Below are 19,048 nucleotides of genomic sequence, written 5' to 3'. Positions count from 1 at the left end.
ATGTAAGCCTGAAACTAACAAAATACTCTTCCCCAAACACAACAACCTTTTCATCAGGCACTGAAGCAATAAAAGGCTTAGGAAGGGGAAAAACTAGTTAAATAGTTACTAAAGCTATCTAGAGTCCCTGCCTATGAACTCAAAAAATACTACTTCTCACACAGTTCTAGAGTCCTAATATGTAAAGTTATACTAAAAGAGTATTAAAACTTTTGCATCTTCCACCCACAAAAATGGAGCAGTTCCCTCCTACCCCTCCACAGCTTCCAGCCTCAAATATCCTGGCGTAAAATGATCAGACAAAATAGGTGACTTATGTTTTTATTGGTTCCTCCAGACTATGACAACATTTCCTAAAACACTGAGCCAGGAAACTATTAATGTCTCTGAAAAAGTGGAAAGGGTCAGGCTATTTCAAAGGACATGTGTTTGCTAAGAAGCCTTTGTGTTAGATGTACAGGCCACTCAAGATGTGATTAATAATAATAAAATTATTTAGCATTCACATGATATTTCTAGCTTTAAGGTATATTGTGAACATACTTGCAACATCACTGTATTAAGAAAACATTATCCCTTTTCACCTTTTTGAGAACTAAAATAAGAAGGTTAATAAGCTTGCCTAAGATTTTGTTAAGCAGCATATCCATTCAAGATTATAATGTTCCACAGATCTGTATGTGTTCCCTATCTCAGACTGGAGAGAGAAATGAAAATTTTCTCAACTCAGGACCATTAGAAAAGAGGAAGACCTGGAAGATTTTCTAGATTTATCTCAGCTGTGTTGGACAGCACAAGTTAGGTCAGGGATTTGCAGGTGGGGTCAGGGATTCCTTAAAAAAGCTATGTGTGTTTTATACACAAGCACTAAACCAGAGCAACCAGCACTCTAATGGGAGCATAGCACACTGCATGCAGGACAGAAAGACATCCCACAGAGACTCCTCAAATCCTTCTAATTTTCTAGCACATGTACATACCTCTTTGTTTTGGCTGCTTTGTCAGTAGCCTGGGAATTATCAAGGGGGACACAAAAGCCTTGGAAGCAAGGGTGCTCCAAAGATATCACCACTTCATTTGTAGCCAGAACAATTTCACCCACAAACCCTGTTCTGATCCTGACTACACCAGAATATGCACAAAGGTCAGCTCCCTAATGCAGGAGTGTAAAGCAGATTTAAACCCAACCTGCCTAAGGCATATACAGTACAATGTGTTTTACACAGAAGAATGCTGGGGATCCTAAAGAAGCACAAGTCACTCTATTCTTACTGACAATCACCATCGGGTCAGGGTCACACAACAAACGCTGCAGGTAAAAATCCCACTATTGCACAGTGCCATCTCCTGGGCAAGCAAGACTGCAAAAACACCCTCACACATCCTTCTCTCCTGCAGCATCCACCGTTTTGGTGTTGTCTTCCATGCACTGTCAGGCTATGCACTACCTCTATTCTCAGAAAGCAGACCATGAATTCACGGAAAGAAGAGCAGATTGTTTACAGCTCTCACCATGAAACGTGAGAAGCAGCAGCCCACTCTTGAGAGAGGCGGTATCTGCACAGGCAAGCACCACGCAAGCCCACAGGATTAAGGTCACTCTGGTTTGCTGGCTAATCACAAATTAGCAATCAAGGCTTCCTTTCAACATCAAAACAGGAAATGGGAGTGGAGGAAGCGAAAGCTTAATAATTTCTTGCATGTTAACAAGTTACATGAACCACTCCAATAAAAAAGTTTTGCTAAATGAGCTTGAACCTAGCACACTGTCCCAAAATGGCAAACATTTATATTTAAAACCAAGCTATGTGCCTCCAAAAGAAAACGGATGATAGCATTTAATTCAGCATAACTTAATTTTCACAATAAGAGGACATCAAGCTGTGAACTGAAGTTGAAGATCCTACTCCATTGTAATCACAAATGTTGAGATTATAATTCCCAAACAAAACCTACAAAGGTAATCCTGGCATCTCTCTTGAAACATTAAGAGAAAAAACAGGATTAGAAAGGTAACCTTTTAGTTACCACAAACTGTTAAATCCATAATGGCCTCTGACAAAGGAGCAAGAAAATCAGACATAATGTGTTAGCTCCATTTCTTTATCTTTTAGGGCTACTGTACTCTTTGGTTCTGCACATCAATCTGACCACACAGCAAAGAGTCAGGAAAGCTGGGAAATGAAGTCCCTGTAATATAATGAGAATCCTAAAATAGCAGAGGATTCTCTGGCCTCCATGCCAAACACAGGGAGGAACATCTCTCCGTCTTTAGGCCACCTGTCAAATAGGAAAAGTTTGGCCCATTACACAGTCCTAAGTTGGTGCTATCTTCACTGCAGGAGGAAGAAAAATAGCTTTGTGCAACTGTTGAGCAATTCTCAAGAGTTCAAGATAGATGAAAGGCCAGTTTCTTGATTGCCTAAAGATATTAGGACAGATTAGGGACAAAAGTAAGATGACTTAAATGGGTGTATGCAGACTGATGTTTTGAGGGACCAAAACTGCAAGTTAGAACTCCTTGATTTTTATGGGTGCGCCCAGCCAAAAAAAAAAAAATCTCTTGGGAGAACTCGTAAGACTCCACAGTACAGAAAGAGATTATTTCAGTGGGCTGCATAAAGAACAGAACAGAAGCAATGAAATTTGGGAAAAAACCCCTGCTGTCAATATATCCACTACACAATCTCCCTATCTCCCAGGGATGCAAGCAAGGGCAGACATATAACACAGATACTTAACACAGCCCACAATATGCTGGCAACAGTAAATAAGGGGCTAAAACTGTCTGAGGGCATGCTCTGCATTATGGAGCGTGAAAGTAAGTTTTTCCCCTAGTTTCAGCAGTAGAGACACAGGTAATCCTAGTTCCAGTGCAGCATTTACCATAAGATATTGTCTGCCATAAGCCACCTCAATGTACTTGTTACACTGCACTCCTAGCTGGAAATGCAGACCTTACTGCGGACTTTTCTGTTTTGCATATGAACTTCCATCCGGGATCCTCCAGGGTCAGATCGTTTTCACAGCAGGCATTCCCTGTTTCCAAGGTGACAGGAGGTGGAGCAGAAATTAATCAGCCTGGGCTTTAGACCACCCTTTAGCAAAAATTATGCAGAAGAGTTTTGAAAGCTGCAAAACGATGACTCTGTAAGACTGCTGGGTTTGGTGCTGGGGGTTTTTGTTCTGTTTTGTAAGACTTAATCACAGGTAGGTATTACATCTTTCACTGCAAACACTGATACTCCTTCCAAAGGCCTCATGTTGTGACCACGCACTCCAAGACTCACTGTTATCAACTGTGTCCAAGCATTTATTTCTGTGGAGTCACTGACTAATCACTTCTTTCTTAGGATGTTTGTATCCAGGGCACTCATGCCACTTCCTACTACGTGAGAAAGACCATGACGATTTTGCAGGACGGCCACCTTCTCTGTTGCCAAAATGATGGCATCTGCCAGAACATTCAGGTTTCCGGCCTGTGATGCTCCAGCAGGTTAGCTGATCTTCACTTAACTTCTGTAGTACCAAATGCTTTTCCTTAAGCCAGAGATTTCCGATTTTCCTTCCCTCTACTCCCACTGTACAAGGTGAGAGTTTCCAGACGAGGTTACTTTGGTAAGGAGTGCTGATGAGCTTGTACCTGTTTAGCAGGTATTACTCTATCAACAATCCACTGTCAAAAAATGGAGGCAAAACATGCAGACAATTCTTAGAGATAAACTATGATCCACGTTGCCCTTGCCCTACATTCACATAACATCCAAGCTCACATGTGCCATTCATTTAAGTGTCTAAAGGAAGACGGAGTTGCAACCAGTTTCTCTGAACCAGACACCAGGTAGTTGTTAAATAATATTAAGAATGATTTCACCATGAGATACTTGTATTGGATCTCACCCAAAAACTTTTTATATATTGCATATATTACTGTTTTGCTGCAAATGCCGTCCCAAAGCAAGAACTTTGACAAATATATGCATGAGGTCATCCAGATGAGGAGACTGTATGTTTACAGAGGTGTGGTAACACTTGACAAAATAGATTATCTTTTTCAGTCTGTCTTCCAAAATAAAGGTTTTCTTGGATGAGGAACTCGGGGGTTCCCAGAGTTTTGTTCATGGAGGGCAACTTAATGGGTGGAACATCAGGGTAGGGGCTGCATAACAAAAAAATCAATCGGCATGACAGCACAGAACAGCCACGATTTAAAATCTGTCTGAGGGTCACATACTTAGCAGCTTTCCAGGTCAGTCTCTGGGAACCCCTGACTCAGATGCCGAATTCTTGTGAGGAATATAATTGATTCTTATGGGGGGGTTTCCTCCTCAAAGACAGATTTCTCGCAGTTTTCTTTTTTGTGATGACTACTGGGCTCTGCATTACATGAGCAGAAGAATGACAAGGCAAGAGCAGACATGCTAACCTTTCAATTTATAATGTAGCTGTAAATGCTTGTAAGCTCAAAAAAAGCGGCAGTCTTTATTGAGAATGCCTCCAGCCCTAGAAGCAGCTCACGTTATATTTGGGAGGTGGTGGAAGGGGCTCTTACTGCTTAAATCTTCAGTAGACTTTTAAAGTTTATTTTCACAGTCTAAAAGCTTGGGAAGGTAATGATAACTTCCAGTATTCTCTAGAATACTGCTGTCATTGTGGTCTTGTTAGTTGCATGACGTGGTTTCTCTGTGCCACAAACATACACAAAGAGGAAATATTTCTGCCTTGCATTATCTCTGCAAGTGAGAGATTGCCTACAAAGGGAAAAGTAACAGCTGCAGAGATATATTGCCATAAAGGATATCAGCCTCCATTTACATCTCTTCAAGTGGAACTGACAAATGTGAACTGCACCTAAGATTTGAGCACACAACTGTGCCAGTCAGATGACAATTCAATCATGGAAAAAGTAAGACAAAGAAGACTTTTGGTTTACAGATGTTCTGCACTTAAATTTTATGCACATATTTTCAATGGCCTCTCATTCCCATTTGCACACAGATTGACAAAATAAGATATATGAGCAACTTGTTCTCCAGTTTGCAGGGTTGGCAGTAAGTCTCATTCACACAGCTGGTATGCCTGTGTCTACTAATAACAAGGCTGCAGCTTTCTGTACCTCAGGCAAATTAATGGAAAACATCTACTTTACTCCTTTGGTACGAGTAGGTGTAATGAAGAATTCCCTTTTGCCAACAGAAACTACCTGAGGAACAAACTATGAGTCTTTCTCAGCAAACTTTCTGAGTTTTAATTCAGATGTGAGGGGGAAAGCCACCAGTGAAATGAAGAAGCAAACAGATAAAAATCTCTGTAATGTCCTCTCTGCTCAGAGCTCAGAAAAGCTCTGCTATGCAGGGAGACCTGGCGTCAGCCCCATGCTCCCCCAAGACGAAAGGAACTCCATCAGGGTGTGAGCTGCAGTCCCCAGCAAAGAATTTCTTTTGTCTCTGTTAGTCTGGCAGACCTGAGAATGAACTCCTCAACTTCTGGGCAGGAAAGCATGTGTTGGGTCATGCACTCCTGTCATGCTGGATCACAGGGTACTGCCAGTGGTTGGAGAACTGTGTGGCAAGAAGAAAAAGTGTTCTGGCATGGTTGGAGCACCGTTGTTAAAAGGTCGCCTGTCAGTAAGCAGGAGTGACTGACTGGCAGAGATCTGGCTTAACTGGAGCAAACTCCATTGTGCTCCTCATCCCACAGGAGAGGTGTGGCTGGTTGAGAAATCAAGGCTAATGCTGCCCCTGCCTCCATACTGCAGAGAAAAAATCCCCAGCTGCCTCTGCGGCCAAACAGGCACAGTCCAGGTTAAGCTGTGGGGGAACGTGAGGTCAAAGCCTCATGTGATGATCTCGTGTTCACCGTGTGCACTCTGCCAGGTCTGGTCAGGGAGTCAGACAGCTCTCAGAAAGGTGCCTAGTACACATGAAACAGAAAGGTCCAAGAAATGTCACTTGCTTTTAGCTGAAGATCAGACAGTGAGGACGTTTGGCAAAGTCACAAAGGGTATGCTGCAACAAAGGGTATGTCATGCAACAGGTTTTCTATGATGCACCCAGCCAAGGAGGCTGCATCTGACCTGTGGTCTGTTTAAGAAATACAGCTTCACTGTCTTCTGTGTTTTATCTCATTGTGATCATGGGTCACAGGAGGCAGTCAGCCTATTGTTCTTGCCACGTGATAAGTAACTAGCTACATGTAAACAAAGCAATTAAGCTCCATAAGGAACTGTTTGTCATGGAAAGCTGAACTAAACATTGCATTTTGTTTCGGGAATCCAAATATGGTAAATTACTGACAGTTAACTATGACCATGGGATTATTGGCTGCACAGAAAGGGTAAGCAGAACAGGCAGCACAAGCTTGAAAATCACCTTTTCTCCTCTTCACCCTGACACTAACCATCTTGAGACCCTTCTGGTCTCATCGCTAGCTGCATTTTGCTGAGTATCACCTTAGCATAACTAATTCATGATTATGGGGGAATAGACAGATAAAATTCTTATGCTGGCACAGTTGGTTCTTCAGCTGCAAAACTACCAGTCTCTATGAGTACCTCTCCAGGAGACTAGCTCAGTCATTAACCTCTTAATGTATCTGGCAGTCAGACAATTTATTAGGGAATAACACAGTACACAAATACACACCAACTCATTATTTTCTTATTAGCTGTACTCCTGTTGGATCTAAAAGCCCTAATCAATATCAGACTGTCAACCTGCTGAACAGAATATGCACAGAGGAAGAAAGAATCCACTCAAATGTCCACAAGACCAGAAGACTGGATACTTCAAACCCAACACAAACATCCAACTCAAAAAAACCCCCAAAACAAACCAACTCTCCCATTGCTAATTTGTGTACATGTTCAGCTTTGCAGACTGAATAGTCCTATTTTACATATTCATGGAATGTAGTAATCTTTAATAGATAAGGTAGAAAAAGAACCACCAAAATAAAACCAGAAAGGAAACATTACGAAATCTATTGGGGGGCTAATAAAGGCAAAAGTAAAAATGCATTCTGTTATAGCACCCACTGGAACATTCACTTTTATATTTTAAATGTGCACACTTTACTCCTTTTCAAAGATTTAGCAGCTATCCCCAGTTACAGACCTGCACTACAGCTCTGTGTCTGTCACTGCAGAACAGAAGGAACTGAGCTGAAGCAGGCACAAGACTTGAGGGAGAAAAACCAGGGTTAGGCTGAAGAGTACACAGTGAAGTGGGTGCTGAGCCCTCAGTCAGATAGATCCCAGCACAGCAAGGGTAAGGACAGAGCCTGGAAGGTGATGGCAGCTTTAATGATAAGTTCATAAAGTTCACATTGGAAACCCTGGAGTTAAAACGACAGTCATGGTGGATTTTCTCATTCCCACTAGTCACGCTCTCCCAACCAACTCAGCTATGTTGGTATCTATGCTTACGCTGCCTTAGAAACATCCCAGCTCCTGATGAAGCTACTAGATAAATTCTAAGTTTTGAAATACAGCTAGACAAAGGTTAAAGAAAACAAACTGTGGTCTGTTATTTACTGTAGTGCTGCAGCACACGTCTGCATCTCTGATGAAGGGTGAAAACAAACGTTCTGTGCAACAGACTGGCAAGGACAGCCTCTGGGAGGCTGAAATGGCCTGTTATGGTGGTGTCTTCCAAATGACATAAAGCTGTAGGAGAGTGGGACACAGGCTGTGCTGATGCTCTTTCCAATACAGTAACAGAAGCAGCACAACTTAAACACACACAAACAAAGAAGCCAAAACACTCTAATTTGGTTCATTTTACAAATTCTGGGTGCCAAAATGGGAGCAGAGACCTGGACAAAAAGAATAGAAATAGCCTTAAACTTCTTTCTGAGTTTCACCCACCTTCATAAATATTACGCTCCATCAGATTATTACAACTAATCTTTTACATTCCTTGCAAATATTTACAGGCACACCTTCAAAGCTGCCCATGGACAATGGAGGATCACTGAGTATCCTATATAGGAGGCGAAAGAGCCCGGACCACACAGAAAAACAGCCAACTGGGTTTTGAATCAAAAATCCACATCAAGTGCTGCTTTTCTGTCCCTCACATTTTTACTTTTTGCTGACTGAAGGGAATCCTTCATTCAGCAGAGACAAAAAGGTCTAGAATACCTTCTTGGGACACACCCTAGGGTGGGATAGGGTGGGAAGGGATGCAGGGCTGGACTACGGCCTGTTTGGAGTCACATAGGGACTCGGAGAGTCTGGGACTCATCCTATAGGAAGATCAAGTTAACCCAGAAGAGTCAGAAAGCTGTGAAGGGCTGGAATCCAAAGCCAGGGGTGAGGGGGGCTAGACCTGGGACAGACGGTAGGACACTAGTTTGCTCCCAGTCTCAGTGAAACTGATATCTATGGAAAGGTCCCGTTCCTCTTGCAGCCAACACAGGAACCACAGGTGTGGTCTGCAGCTTTCTTGTCACAGGGTGATCGCAGGATACAAATTCTGACTGCGAAGCACTTGAGACTGGGAAGAAAAAGGAAAGCTGCTTCTAGACCATGCAGTGACTAGAGATGCCAAAGCTCAAGTTTTCATCAAACAGTCACAACTACTGTCATTGGATAGCTGTCCCATTGTCCATCGGATAGTTCAGCATCCATCCTTTCCAACACAACATTTCAGAGGAAGCTACTGTAGAAGTGCAGGTGTATGACATTTAGGATGCACTCTCCAAAACGTGCAAGTGTAGTACAAGCTTAGATTTACCCTTATCCCTTACTTAAACATGGTATTTCTCTGCCTTCTCTAACCTCTGCACCATCTTTCAGTATTTTAATCTTGGCTCCATTAACCATATGCTCTGCTCTTTTCTGCTCTGCCTTCACTCTCTCTGGCTTTCCACTTCTTCACTAAAACAGCCCTTCCTTCTTGAATTCTGTTTCCTCACCAACACAACAAAAATCATAACACTAATCTGATTTCACATGTGTAGCACAGTTGATTTTATTTTTGCATTCCCCATATTTTCCTCTCCAATGATGCTGTCCACATGTCCTTTGGGACAAGGCCTGTTTAAATTTGAACTGTGAACAGAATCTCATCTGGCCCCTCAGTATGCCCGGAACAAAGGCACTTAACAATACTAGTTGGTTAACTTGCTTCTTACTGTATTCCACCTTTGGATTTGAAGTTTTAGGTCAACACATTCATGCTGTGTCATCCCCCAGTACAGCACCTGATGCAATTTTCTTCAAGGTCACTTTTGCCAACAACTTTGAAGGTGGTTGAGAAATTCTACCTCAAACCCCAGGCAAGAGGCAAAGCTGCTGTATCAGGGAAGATTCTTCTGAGGTACAGAGCAAACAGCCTCTAAATTTCATCCTTAAGAAACATAAAGCACAGTTCCTACCCAGCCCTTGCCTCTGCATCTAAGAGGGCTTGGTAAGCACTTGCATACCATGGTGTTGAGCATGGCAGTAAAACCTAGAAGGATCATTTAAACAAGCCAGGACCTGGGCATCCTGTTTCTCATGGCACCATCCTCATAATATACGACTGCTGCCAAAAATGACAGTATAAATTTCCCACTGAACCCAAGACATGGTTGACAAATATCCAAAAAAAAGGAATAAAAAATATTTATATCTTAAAACACGCCGACTGGGTAAACAAGATTGTAGCTTGGTCTCTGCTATGTCCTGCTTACCAGCGTGCAGGCTGAAGCAGACATAAATGTTTACAGCAGTCACTGCTGTGCACGCACACATGCCCCATGAGCTGCCCTTCCCCCCCTTTGCCTGGCAGGAGCAGAGCAAGCCCTGAATAGGATGGTGCCCTGTTTCAGGTAAGCTCCTGAACTGACCACTTACACTAGACTGAAGGTCTTAGACATCAGGACAGCAGGTCTAATTTCCAATGCCATCTTTCTATTTCCAGCTCTACTATATACAGATATATCACACTACCGTAAAGAAGTAAGACCTTTTTTAAAGCTTTTAACATCCAAAGTTCTTCTGAAATTTGCCATCCTAGTCAAAGAACCTCAGATGCACTTATTCTGCAAATTCCTTCTTATAAACCCACCATTAATAGAAGACAACCTGCAATCTATTGAACTGTTATTAAGAGAACCAACAATAACAATCAATTAAGTGCTACTGTCTACCCAGTTGTTCTAGTTAATTCTTGTGGCTTTACCATCACCGTGTTTTCTCCCCTTTCCTTCCTGCCTGAGAGACACCAACAGAGTATTTACCTATCCAGGCATGCAAACACAGCAATGGCAGAGGATATGCTTGAAAATCGTCTGAACTGTTAATGAGGATAAAAGTGGATCCTTTTTCCCCTGAGTAGTCACAGCCATTATTTGTAACAGGGATATGCAAAAAACATTAAAGTAGATGCATGAACTTTTAGCTGAGGATATGCCATAGTCCATTACATCTGAGGAAGTGTTGTTACAGGGAATGCTAGTGAGAGCATTTTGATATGGGCCACAGGACTGGCTAACACCAGTTTCACTGCTCAGTGTAGCATATTTTTCCTATTATGTAATGCTCATTGTAGGTATTATAATGATACATAACTGAAAGCCATCAGTAAAGGGTTTCACAAGGGACTATGCAAAGAAAACTGATACAATGATAAAGAGACAGCAGTTGATAGTTTTTCCTTACACTCTTTTCTACCTTTTAATGGCTGTTAAATTGGTATGTTCTAATCAGATCTCCCAACCTCACCTGCCACCTTTATGATACCATTTGTCAGACCAAATTTAGAAAACAGCTGCTGGGAAAAGGGCTGCTGTCTCATCACTTGTGGAAGGTCACTAAATAAGGAGGTGGCGTGGAGGAGGGAGGTCTCTGTCAGGTCACTTCACATCATTACAGGTTGTACAAGAACCATCTTTTGTAGGACAATTTTTTTCAGCACATGCAGATTCCAAAATGGTTAGAAAACAGAGTAACTAGCTGGGGCAATTATGGGGAAACCTCTCAAAATATGAAACCGTATTAGGTGGCCTTTTATTGACTATGCCTAATTTAAAGTTTATATGTCATGAGGGCAGACTTGCAGAAATTCTCATGAATGCAGTGTAATCAAGCTTATATTAAAACTAGGCAGACATTTTTACCACCAAAGCCAAGATTTCATTAGGAACGTTTCTCTGGTTTCTCTGTTGAACTTTCTGCATTTATAGGACTCTGTCAAAATTACCTCTTAAAGATTTGAGACTGAATTAACTGAGACCTTCCAGGGTGCTATTTATTACCACGAAAAAATACACTAATTTGAGCATTTAGGGCAGTTTAGGGTATTCAGACTTTATGTCTTATAAGAAACTTCAACTGTGCTGACAATGAGAAGCAGATGAAAAGTACTGCTTCCATTCCCAACTTCATATATTATAATTGTATTAAATGATCATTTAATCATTAAAAGGAGAAGTGTGCAATGCAAATGAAAGTTCAGAAAGTAAACAGTTTAATGTCTCAAAATCCCTTCTGTCACTGATAGACTGCAGAGGTCTAAGAATCCACATCAAGTGGAATTTAATAAACAGGTTTGATATCTTATTAAAAATTCATGTGAAATTAAATGACTGAGCACTACTTCAAAGCAACTAGCTATCCAGTTACTCCTCCAGTTTATTCGTAATCCCACTTCCTCACCAAATACTCTAAATTCAACACAATATAATTACAAAATGCTGAATTGCATATAGAACTCTGCCTATCAGTTCTTTAAAATACCACAGTGAAGAGATGCTTATTCTAACCTCACTATGTAAAACATAATTTTGGAACCCCCCTATAATTCCAGCATGAAATCACCACAGTTGGTCTAAAAATGCAGTATTTTAAAATTTAATACCTAATATTTTGGGGAAAAAATATTTGCATCTTGTAAAGGGAGAAAGAAAGGCAGCTCAAGTCTGTCCTTAAAAAAAAGTTTGCTACATAATGGGAAAAAAAAACCCCACCAGCTGCTTAAACCAAACAAAACACTCAATTACAAGTCCCAGTCCATTATGGCACCTGGTCAGTGCAGACACATGCACAGTGTGCAAGGTGTAGGACAAAAACATAAGAAGTTGCACGTTGTCTCATACAGTGGAAAAGGGATAAGACCTAGAAACAAAATGATTTGCTGATAACAAGCCCGCATAGTCATTGGTTCCAGAGATTCCTCTCCTTCATTTGCCTCTTCAGTGCCTTCTGGGCCATTAGAAAGGCAAGTTCCATCAAGTAGAGATCTCAGTAAGGCCATTCCAAACATCAAAGGCAGCAACAAAGATGACACACAAACAAATATGAGAAGGACATAAAAGAAGACAAGTCTGGAGCAGCTGTCAGAATAAAGGAAGCAAGACTGAGGCTGGGCAGACAATAAGAGATCAGAAAAAGAAATGCTGGCAGATTAGCATCAAGCTGGGCAGTGAAAGCAAAAAAAAGGAAAACTGGTTATTGCTCTCCCCTGGAACAGAAAAGCAGTCAAGCTAAGAGGAAGAAGCTGGTGAAAGAACATAACTGTCACTATAATATTAGCCTTGCCAAACTTTAAATTCCTTTAAAACAGGCAAAATCAGTGTCTTAAGAAATGAACAGGAAGCACACGCTATTTCTCTGGCAGCCAATACTGAGAAAGTATGCAGGATAAAATGACAGAATTCTGTCCTCATATGAATGCAATCAGAGAAGTTGGAAAGGAGGAAAAATTCGAAGATGTTGCAAGCATAAGGGAGGAGAATGCTAAGCTCCCATTGCATGTAGGCGACCAGCACGGGTCCAAAGACATGTCTAGACACACTGCAACAGCTCTGTGAGGGTCAGCTATGGGAGCAGCCCAGCAGTGACTACATGAACATAGAGCATTAGCTTATAACCTATCAACCTTGTCAGTAATCCACCTGGTAACAGTGACTCTCTCACAGTAGCAAAAACATGGTGTAAGAGTACAGGGAACTTAACGCTGTGGGGAATAATGAAATTCTCCATTCCTATCTGAGTCTTTTTGAAAGAAGAAACAGCTTCCAGTTGGGTAGAATCTGAAAACTACATCTCTTGGATTCAGTTCTTGAAGTTTGCCAACAGCAGTCCTGGCTGCAAAGGATTCTGGAGTTGCTGAAAAGAAATAATACAGCAACTCTGAGCTACAAAGTCATTAACTGATTTTCTCATCTGTCAAAAAAAAATTAGAACTCAGGCCTGCAACCTAAAATCTGTCTTATGGTTACTGCAACCTCTGTTTTTTCTAGGGTAAAAATTATATCCATCCAGACAATAAAACAGGATTGTGATTTGAAGTCAGATTAGTACCATAATGAATTCTAGATCAATATATTGAGTCTCAAAGTAATTCGTTCTTTCTCTTAACTCAGTCTTCCAAGTAACTACATGATGCCTAACACAGTGGGTTTGGGGGCATGGAAAGTCACACATTGGAGTTCATCTCAAAACAACCCGCTTCAGCTCAAGTGCAAGACCAAATCTTTACATAACAGTAACTACTTCAACAAATTCAGGATAGATGTTAACTTCCACAAGGGCATGAAATAGCCCTATTTATATGAAGCCCTTGATTAATGTCTTACCATGTCCAAGTACTTTATAAAGTCAGGAATTGAGTATGTGGCACTTATCTGGGTAAATGATGTCTGCGTATAAAATGCAGCTTGCATCCCATCTGCACTACAGACTAAAACAACGTGGTCAGCCAATTCAGATTTTTGCTGTGCTTGTAGTTTAGGTAGATCCAATCTACCTCAAGACTCAGAAGAGATCAAATCCAGTTGAAGATTTTAAGAGAAAAGAGTATTAGATGTAGACAGGAGAGCTAAAGATGATACAGATATGATTTGTGCAATTTGTAATATGGAAGCCCCGAGAGAAATATCAGTCAGGCTGCCTGTGGCTTTTGTGAATGGGTAACATTCTAATTAACACCGTGCCCATGCCCCAAGCAATTACATAGACATTCTCAGAGCTATTGGAAGACTAAAGTGATGGAATCATGACTCCAAATGGGCAGTGTCACAGAGCTGGTAAAAGGCTGAACCATGACCTCAATTTCACCCCCAGCTGGACAGTGTAATACAACTCCTGTGCAACCTATGCACCTTAGTAAAAAAGGAAAAATCTATACTAGAAGTGTGAGCAATACTTCAGTAGATGTTCAGACCATGGTCTGAGATACATGTGTTCTATGAGGGAGAAAGGGAGGGAAGGAAATTATCAGCCTAAGGGTACACTCTAGTATTTCTTCAGTGACTTTTGTACATGAAGTCTTGCATCTTTCCATTGTCTCAGGACTCCAGGCAGTTTCCATCGTCTAAAAAGGAAAAAAACCCAGTAGCCCACAAAGAGAATTATTTGGGCCTGTAGCTATTTGTGTTTTAATATAAAATACTGAACTGAAGTGAATTTAAAAAGCCAGTTAATCTATGCTGTGAATACTGTGGTGCATAGGCAAATATAAAGTATATCAGTGAGTCTTATTTCCTGATGTAAAAGCTTGGTCTGCATAGAAATTCAGTCTGCAAACCTGAATATTTTACAGAGCTACTCAACTACATATGTCAGACATTCTCCACTTTTCTGTTACGGGGGCTGAAAATGTGCCAGTCAACTTTTGTGCTGTTCTACCTTGTGACGACTACACATTTGAGTCATGTTAAAAATGTGGCAAAAGAAGTCAGGAGCAGTCCTTCTAGTTTAAGTCTATAATGATTTAGACTCCTACACAAGCATTCGTAGTAGTTTTTAAAGGGATGAAAATGTCCCAGTAGCGTGCCCCTGAGCTGCTGTGATACAACTAAAGCATAAAATCATTAAAATTTGGTGTCAAGAAGTAGACTTTTTGTAATTTTAATTGTTTCTTAATTAGAGAAGAGACTATAGGGCATGTGTGGTTTACAATATTACATAATACAAATAGCATTCATTTTAACAATTGTCTAAATGCAGATTTAAACAATTAGCCAAAATCCTGCCTCAAATATTATCATGTCTAATTAAAAAAAAAATTCTTTTAAAAGCACTCAAACGCAGTTATAGTAGGAAACCCATAAAATCCTATTTAAGTGATGTAGCAAGTCTTACCTAAACCAGCTAGATGGAACATCGATCCTAGAATGTCTTTATTCTGTGGGTTTATATAAAAAAGATATGAGACCATATCTGCATCTAAATTCAACAAAATAATTTTTTTAAAGAAACACAAGGCTTGAATTCATAGAAGTGCAGAAGATTATGTGGATAGGTCAACTTTATTATTCCAAATTCAGCTTTTGGGAACCATATCCATCAAATACACTGTTCTCTTTCTGCCTCCCCATTTTTTGCCAAATACTGATATGTGAGGGCAAGACAGGGAGGGATAAGAAAGATCCTAAAGAAGGGAGCTTCCAACCACATGCTATTCTGTTTTCTACAACTGCATAGTAGACTTCAATTTTTTTACACTTTATGTATCACATACTATTTGAGGTATATATATATCTCATACACATCATTAGTATGCATTATATCATCACATAAATGTCCCTTGCTTGCCTCAAAATCTCTCAGTCAATGTACATTTCCTCATGCTTTCTGTGCTTCCATGACCAGTTCCACTGAGCTGTGTATTGTAAACTGGAAATTTTGTTTCTCTTGTGCTCAAGGACTCTTGTATTTCTCCTCTGTGTTCCTGCACCTTACCAATTTTTCCCGCACAGTAAAAAAATTCAATAGACTTTTCTCCTCTTTTTCTATCCACACAGTAAAGAGGTACCTTCACCTATTATATGCCAGACCAAATGACACAAAATTAAAGGACTAGGCATTCTGCTTCCGGCATAATTGACAGTCCAACTGTTGTGACCTTTGCTTGTTCTCTAGAAGAAAGCTGTAGAGGTCTCAGTTCATTTTTCAAGGGTTTTTTAATCAATTTTTTTATTTTAGAGTGAGAGATAGAAAAATCTATAATTCACCAGCAGGGTCAGGAAAATGAGTTTGCTCCTAAGGGGTGAGAAGAACGACAGGACAAGCAACAGCTACCAGTGACAACCCATCACCAAGCAATGAAAGCACCAATAAGAGTAAAGTCTGGCAAAGTTTCAAGTTTGGAGAAGTAAGAAAAGCAAAGCAGGAAACATAAATTTGGGATAGAAGACCAGAAATGGAGACAGAGTCAAGTGACAATATGAAGCTACACACCACATGGGAGATCACCAGCTCTGGGATTAAATCCCACAAAAGCTTCCAGAACACATTCAGGTTGGAAGTATCTGCTTAGTTGATTAAAAAGATCAGGAAATATAGGGATCAAATGCCTGCCAGCAAAAATGCCAGGCTTCTCCAGCAAGAACAACACTGCAACCTTAAAAAAAATCGCCCTGGGTTCAAGTGCTTGATTTTGTTCTAAATATCTGAAGGACACAAAACAAGATAGGAGGACAGGGCTGTTGGAAAGCAAGGCAGAGCAGTGAGAGTTTTATTCTCGTTTTAGATGTGCAGTACACAGGATTGATTGAAAATAGCTAGGCAATGATGCTTGTTACATTCTGGAGATTAGGATCAGGCAAAGGCTTTATGCTGGCTGCCAGCATTTGAACAGTTTTGAGACATATCAGAAGATTATGTGATTCCAGAAGACCTTTTCTTAAAAAAAAAAAGCATGCAACTATTGGTTGCTTTTAATAGATGTTGAGTACAGTCAGGCTTTGTTTGAGAAAGCATTGCTTATCTCAAAATAAGCAGAATCCAGGCAAAATGCTTCATCGGTTCACTGCCTCCTAACAAGATCTTTACTTAGGAGCTCTACTCATTGTTTTGAACAAATGCAACTTGAAAACAAAGCCAGAAGAACCTAACTGGTAGCAAAAGGTGTTTCCTAAATAGCCAGGGCATGGGTGATGCTAGATGGACAGTCACTCCAGGACAAAAGCAGTGTCTCAAAAGCTTGTATGTGGATTCCAAGCTGTGAATATCATCTACTCTCAGTGTGGCTGCAACCTCCAGCAAAAGTGATGAGGGAATTACTGTTTGCTCTTCCTCACCTGAGCAGGAGCCTAATCTTGTACAAGAGAACAGTCACAAGCACTACGGGAGGAGGACTCATGTTTTGGCCAACAGGAAATGAGATTAACAAGAGATGACAATTGGGGTGATTTAAAAATATCTGCACAACTCCTCCATTCCCTCATGAGCAGTGATAACTGGTTGGCTATTGGATTCCAACTTGAGTTGGACAAAAGCATCTGGAATACTGATAAGAGACACAACACTAACTCCACTTTTGACACACAGTAGTCACCAGTACAGAAACAGGGTTTTTTTTTCCTTTTTCCTTTTTTTTTGGTCAAAAATTGGAAATAGTGACTCACTAGCTCTGCATCCTACAAATCCTACCCCCTGCTAAGAAGTTTAATCATTCACAGCCCCTCCCATCACATTGCAGTCAGTTGAAAAGGCTTCGGTTTTTAAAGGAAACTTGTGATTTTCATAACATTTTCTCCTCATAGCGAAGTAAGCCATTTAAATCTCTCTACTTTATTACATGCTCCAGTACACCAAGCAGTCTGAAGACAGGGAAATGGATTAGATAAATAGAAATATTTTTGTTATGACCTAATTTAAGGATCTTAAAAATAATACGATGACTTCAAAAACTGCAAGGCATCAAAAGGCTTAAAAGAATTGCAGAGACATAAGAGTGCAAGATATCTGGCAAGTATTGATAGAGTAATGTTTAACTCGAATGAGAAACAGGAGGGATTCAGAGACACATGGTTACCATTCACATAAATTTATGACCAGGGCATTTCTGTTACTGTAATACTCTTTGTACCAGGAGCCATATGCAGTGCCTCGCTCTTTTATGTGCAATGTCCGTTTATGTCATATTGGTGAAAATTAAAGCAAGGTTTGCATTTGGAATTTGCTGGCTGCCAGTACAACGTAAAAGATGAAGGTAGTATGGCTTCTGCTCTTTATAAAAGAAATCAACAGTCCTAAGAGAAGCAATCTTGCAGCTTAGTAAGAAAGAGGAGACGGCTACGAGACAAAAGTATACATGCCCACTAATACATGCAATTAACATCAGTCTAGTGCACTTCAAGCTACACCTTTAATAAAACTGCCTAATGTTTCTATCAAACTAAAGAACGCACTGCTTCCTTGATTACTTAAAAAGTTCATTTGTGCATTTGCACTAGCACTGAAACTTCATTAGCATTATTGCTTGTTCTACAGGATGCCTTTAGTGAGCCACTGCCTACCACACTGTCAATGGTTTTCTGGTTCTGTGAACAGACATTTAAAGTGAATAAAATACAGTCTGCAAAGCAGACACACAATGCCACCTCTATTGCAATTCTCTCATTAGAGTTTATATTATCTTCCATATTACATTCCTCCTTACAGAAGCACTTAGACATCACAGCAGCCTGAGTAATAAAAACCCAAATTATAAATAGTAACAACTTCTCCTTATCTGGCAGTAAGTGTCTAGGATCCCAAATATGGTGAAGCAATTCGTAAACTGGAGAAATAATGAGTTGTAGGAAAAAATATTCCAAATCTTATCACAAACTGTTTTTCCAGCGGGTGCCTGCCTCTACCTGTACACCAAATTCACATTCAGATACGATGGGAAGAACTCCTCAGTCACACACTGTTCACTACTCTGTCCTTTGATTCTTGGGTATGATGCCTGCCCTCCCAAAACTGTTCTTCGGTTTGTCAGGTTTATGGCTTCTCCTAAAGTAATTTACTTCAAGAGAAGAAAAATATTTTACCTAAAACCACAGGAAACACCACTACCCCAATCCTAATCCACGTTCGGTTCATCTCTTGCTGCATTTTTAAGTTCCACTGCATGTGCCTGCATCTTTCTGTCATGTCTTGTATTCTTTGTCACCTCTCTGAGCATATTTGCACAGCCCAATACTGCACTGTAAACTCCTGAATTTACACTTAGTTGGCCGCTGAGACAAATGTTTTCCCTTTTCCTCTGATAAAACAACATGCCAGAGTGGTTCTTTACATTAAAGCAGGGACAGAGGAGTCGCAACAAAACACAGCTCCACAGGG

The 19,048-nt window shown here is 40.5% G+C and overlaps 2 protein-coding genes across 5 annotated transcripts in view; one reads left to right on the top strand and one right to left on the bottom strand.

Moving 5' to 3' along the window:
* CMSS1 (cms1 ribosomal small subunit homolog) overlaps nt 1–19,048 on the bottom strand; it is a 222,676-nt gene that overhangs the window by 73,770 nt on the left and 129,858 nt on the right. Inside the window, exon 2 of one of the 4 annotated variants that reach the window (XM_027653369.1) lies at nt 14,264–14,303. The exons of the other annotated variants lie outside the window; for them this stretch is intronic. Coding sequence (XP_027509170.1) covers nt 14,264–14,300 — 37 coding nt within the window. The 5' untranslated portion in view covers nt 14,301–14,303. The remainder of the gene's footprint in view (nt 1–14,263; nt 14,304–19,048) is intronic. 4 annotated transcript variants of the gene reach the window in all.
* FILIP1L (filamin A interacting protein 1 like) overlaps nt 3,354–19,048 on the top strand; it is a 142,111-nt gene continuing 126,416 nt past the window's right edge. Inside the window, exon 1 of the mRNA XM_027653358.1 lies at nt 3,354–3,496. The gene's annotated coding sequence lies outside the window, so the exon portion shown is untranslated. The remainder of the gene's footprint in view (nt 3,497–19,048) is intronic.

Source organism: Corapipo altera, unplaced genomic scaffold, assembly GCF_003945725.1.
Source record: "Corapipo altera isolate COAL_440 unplaced genomic scaffold, ASM394572v1 61, whole genome shotgun sequence".
In the NCBI taxonomy this organism is placed as follows: domain Eukaryota; kingdom Metazoa; phylum Chordata; class Aves; order Passeriformes; family Pipridae; genus Corapipo; species Corapipo altera.
Note: the sequence above shows the minus strand (reverse complement) of the source record. Positions and strands in the feature narration are given on the sequence as shown.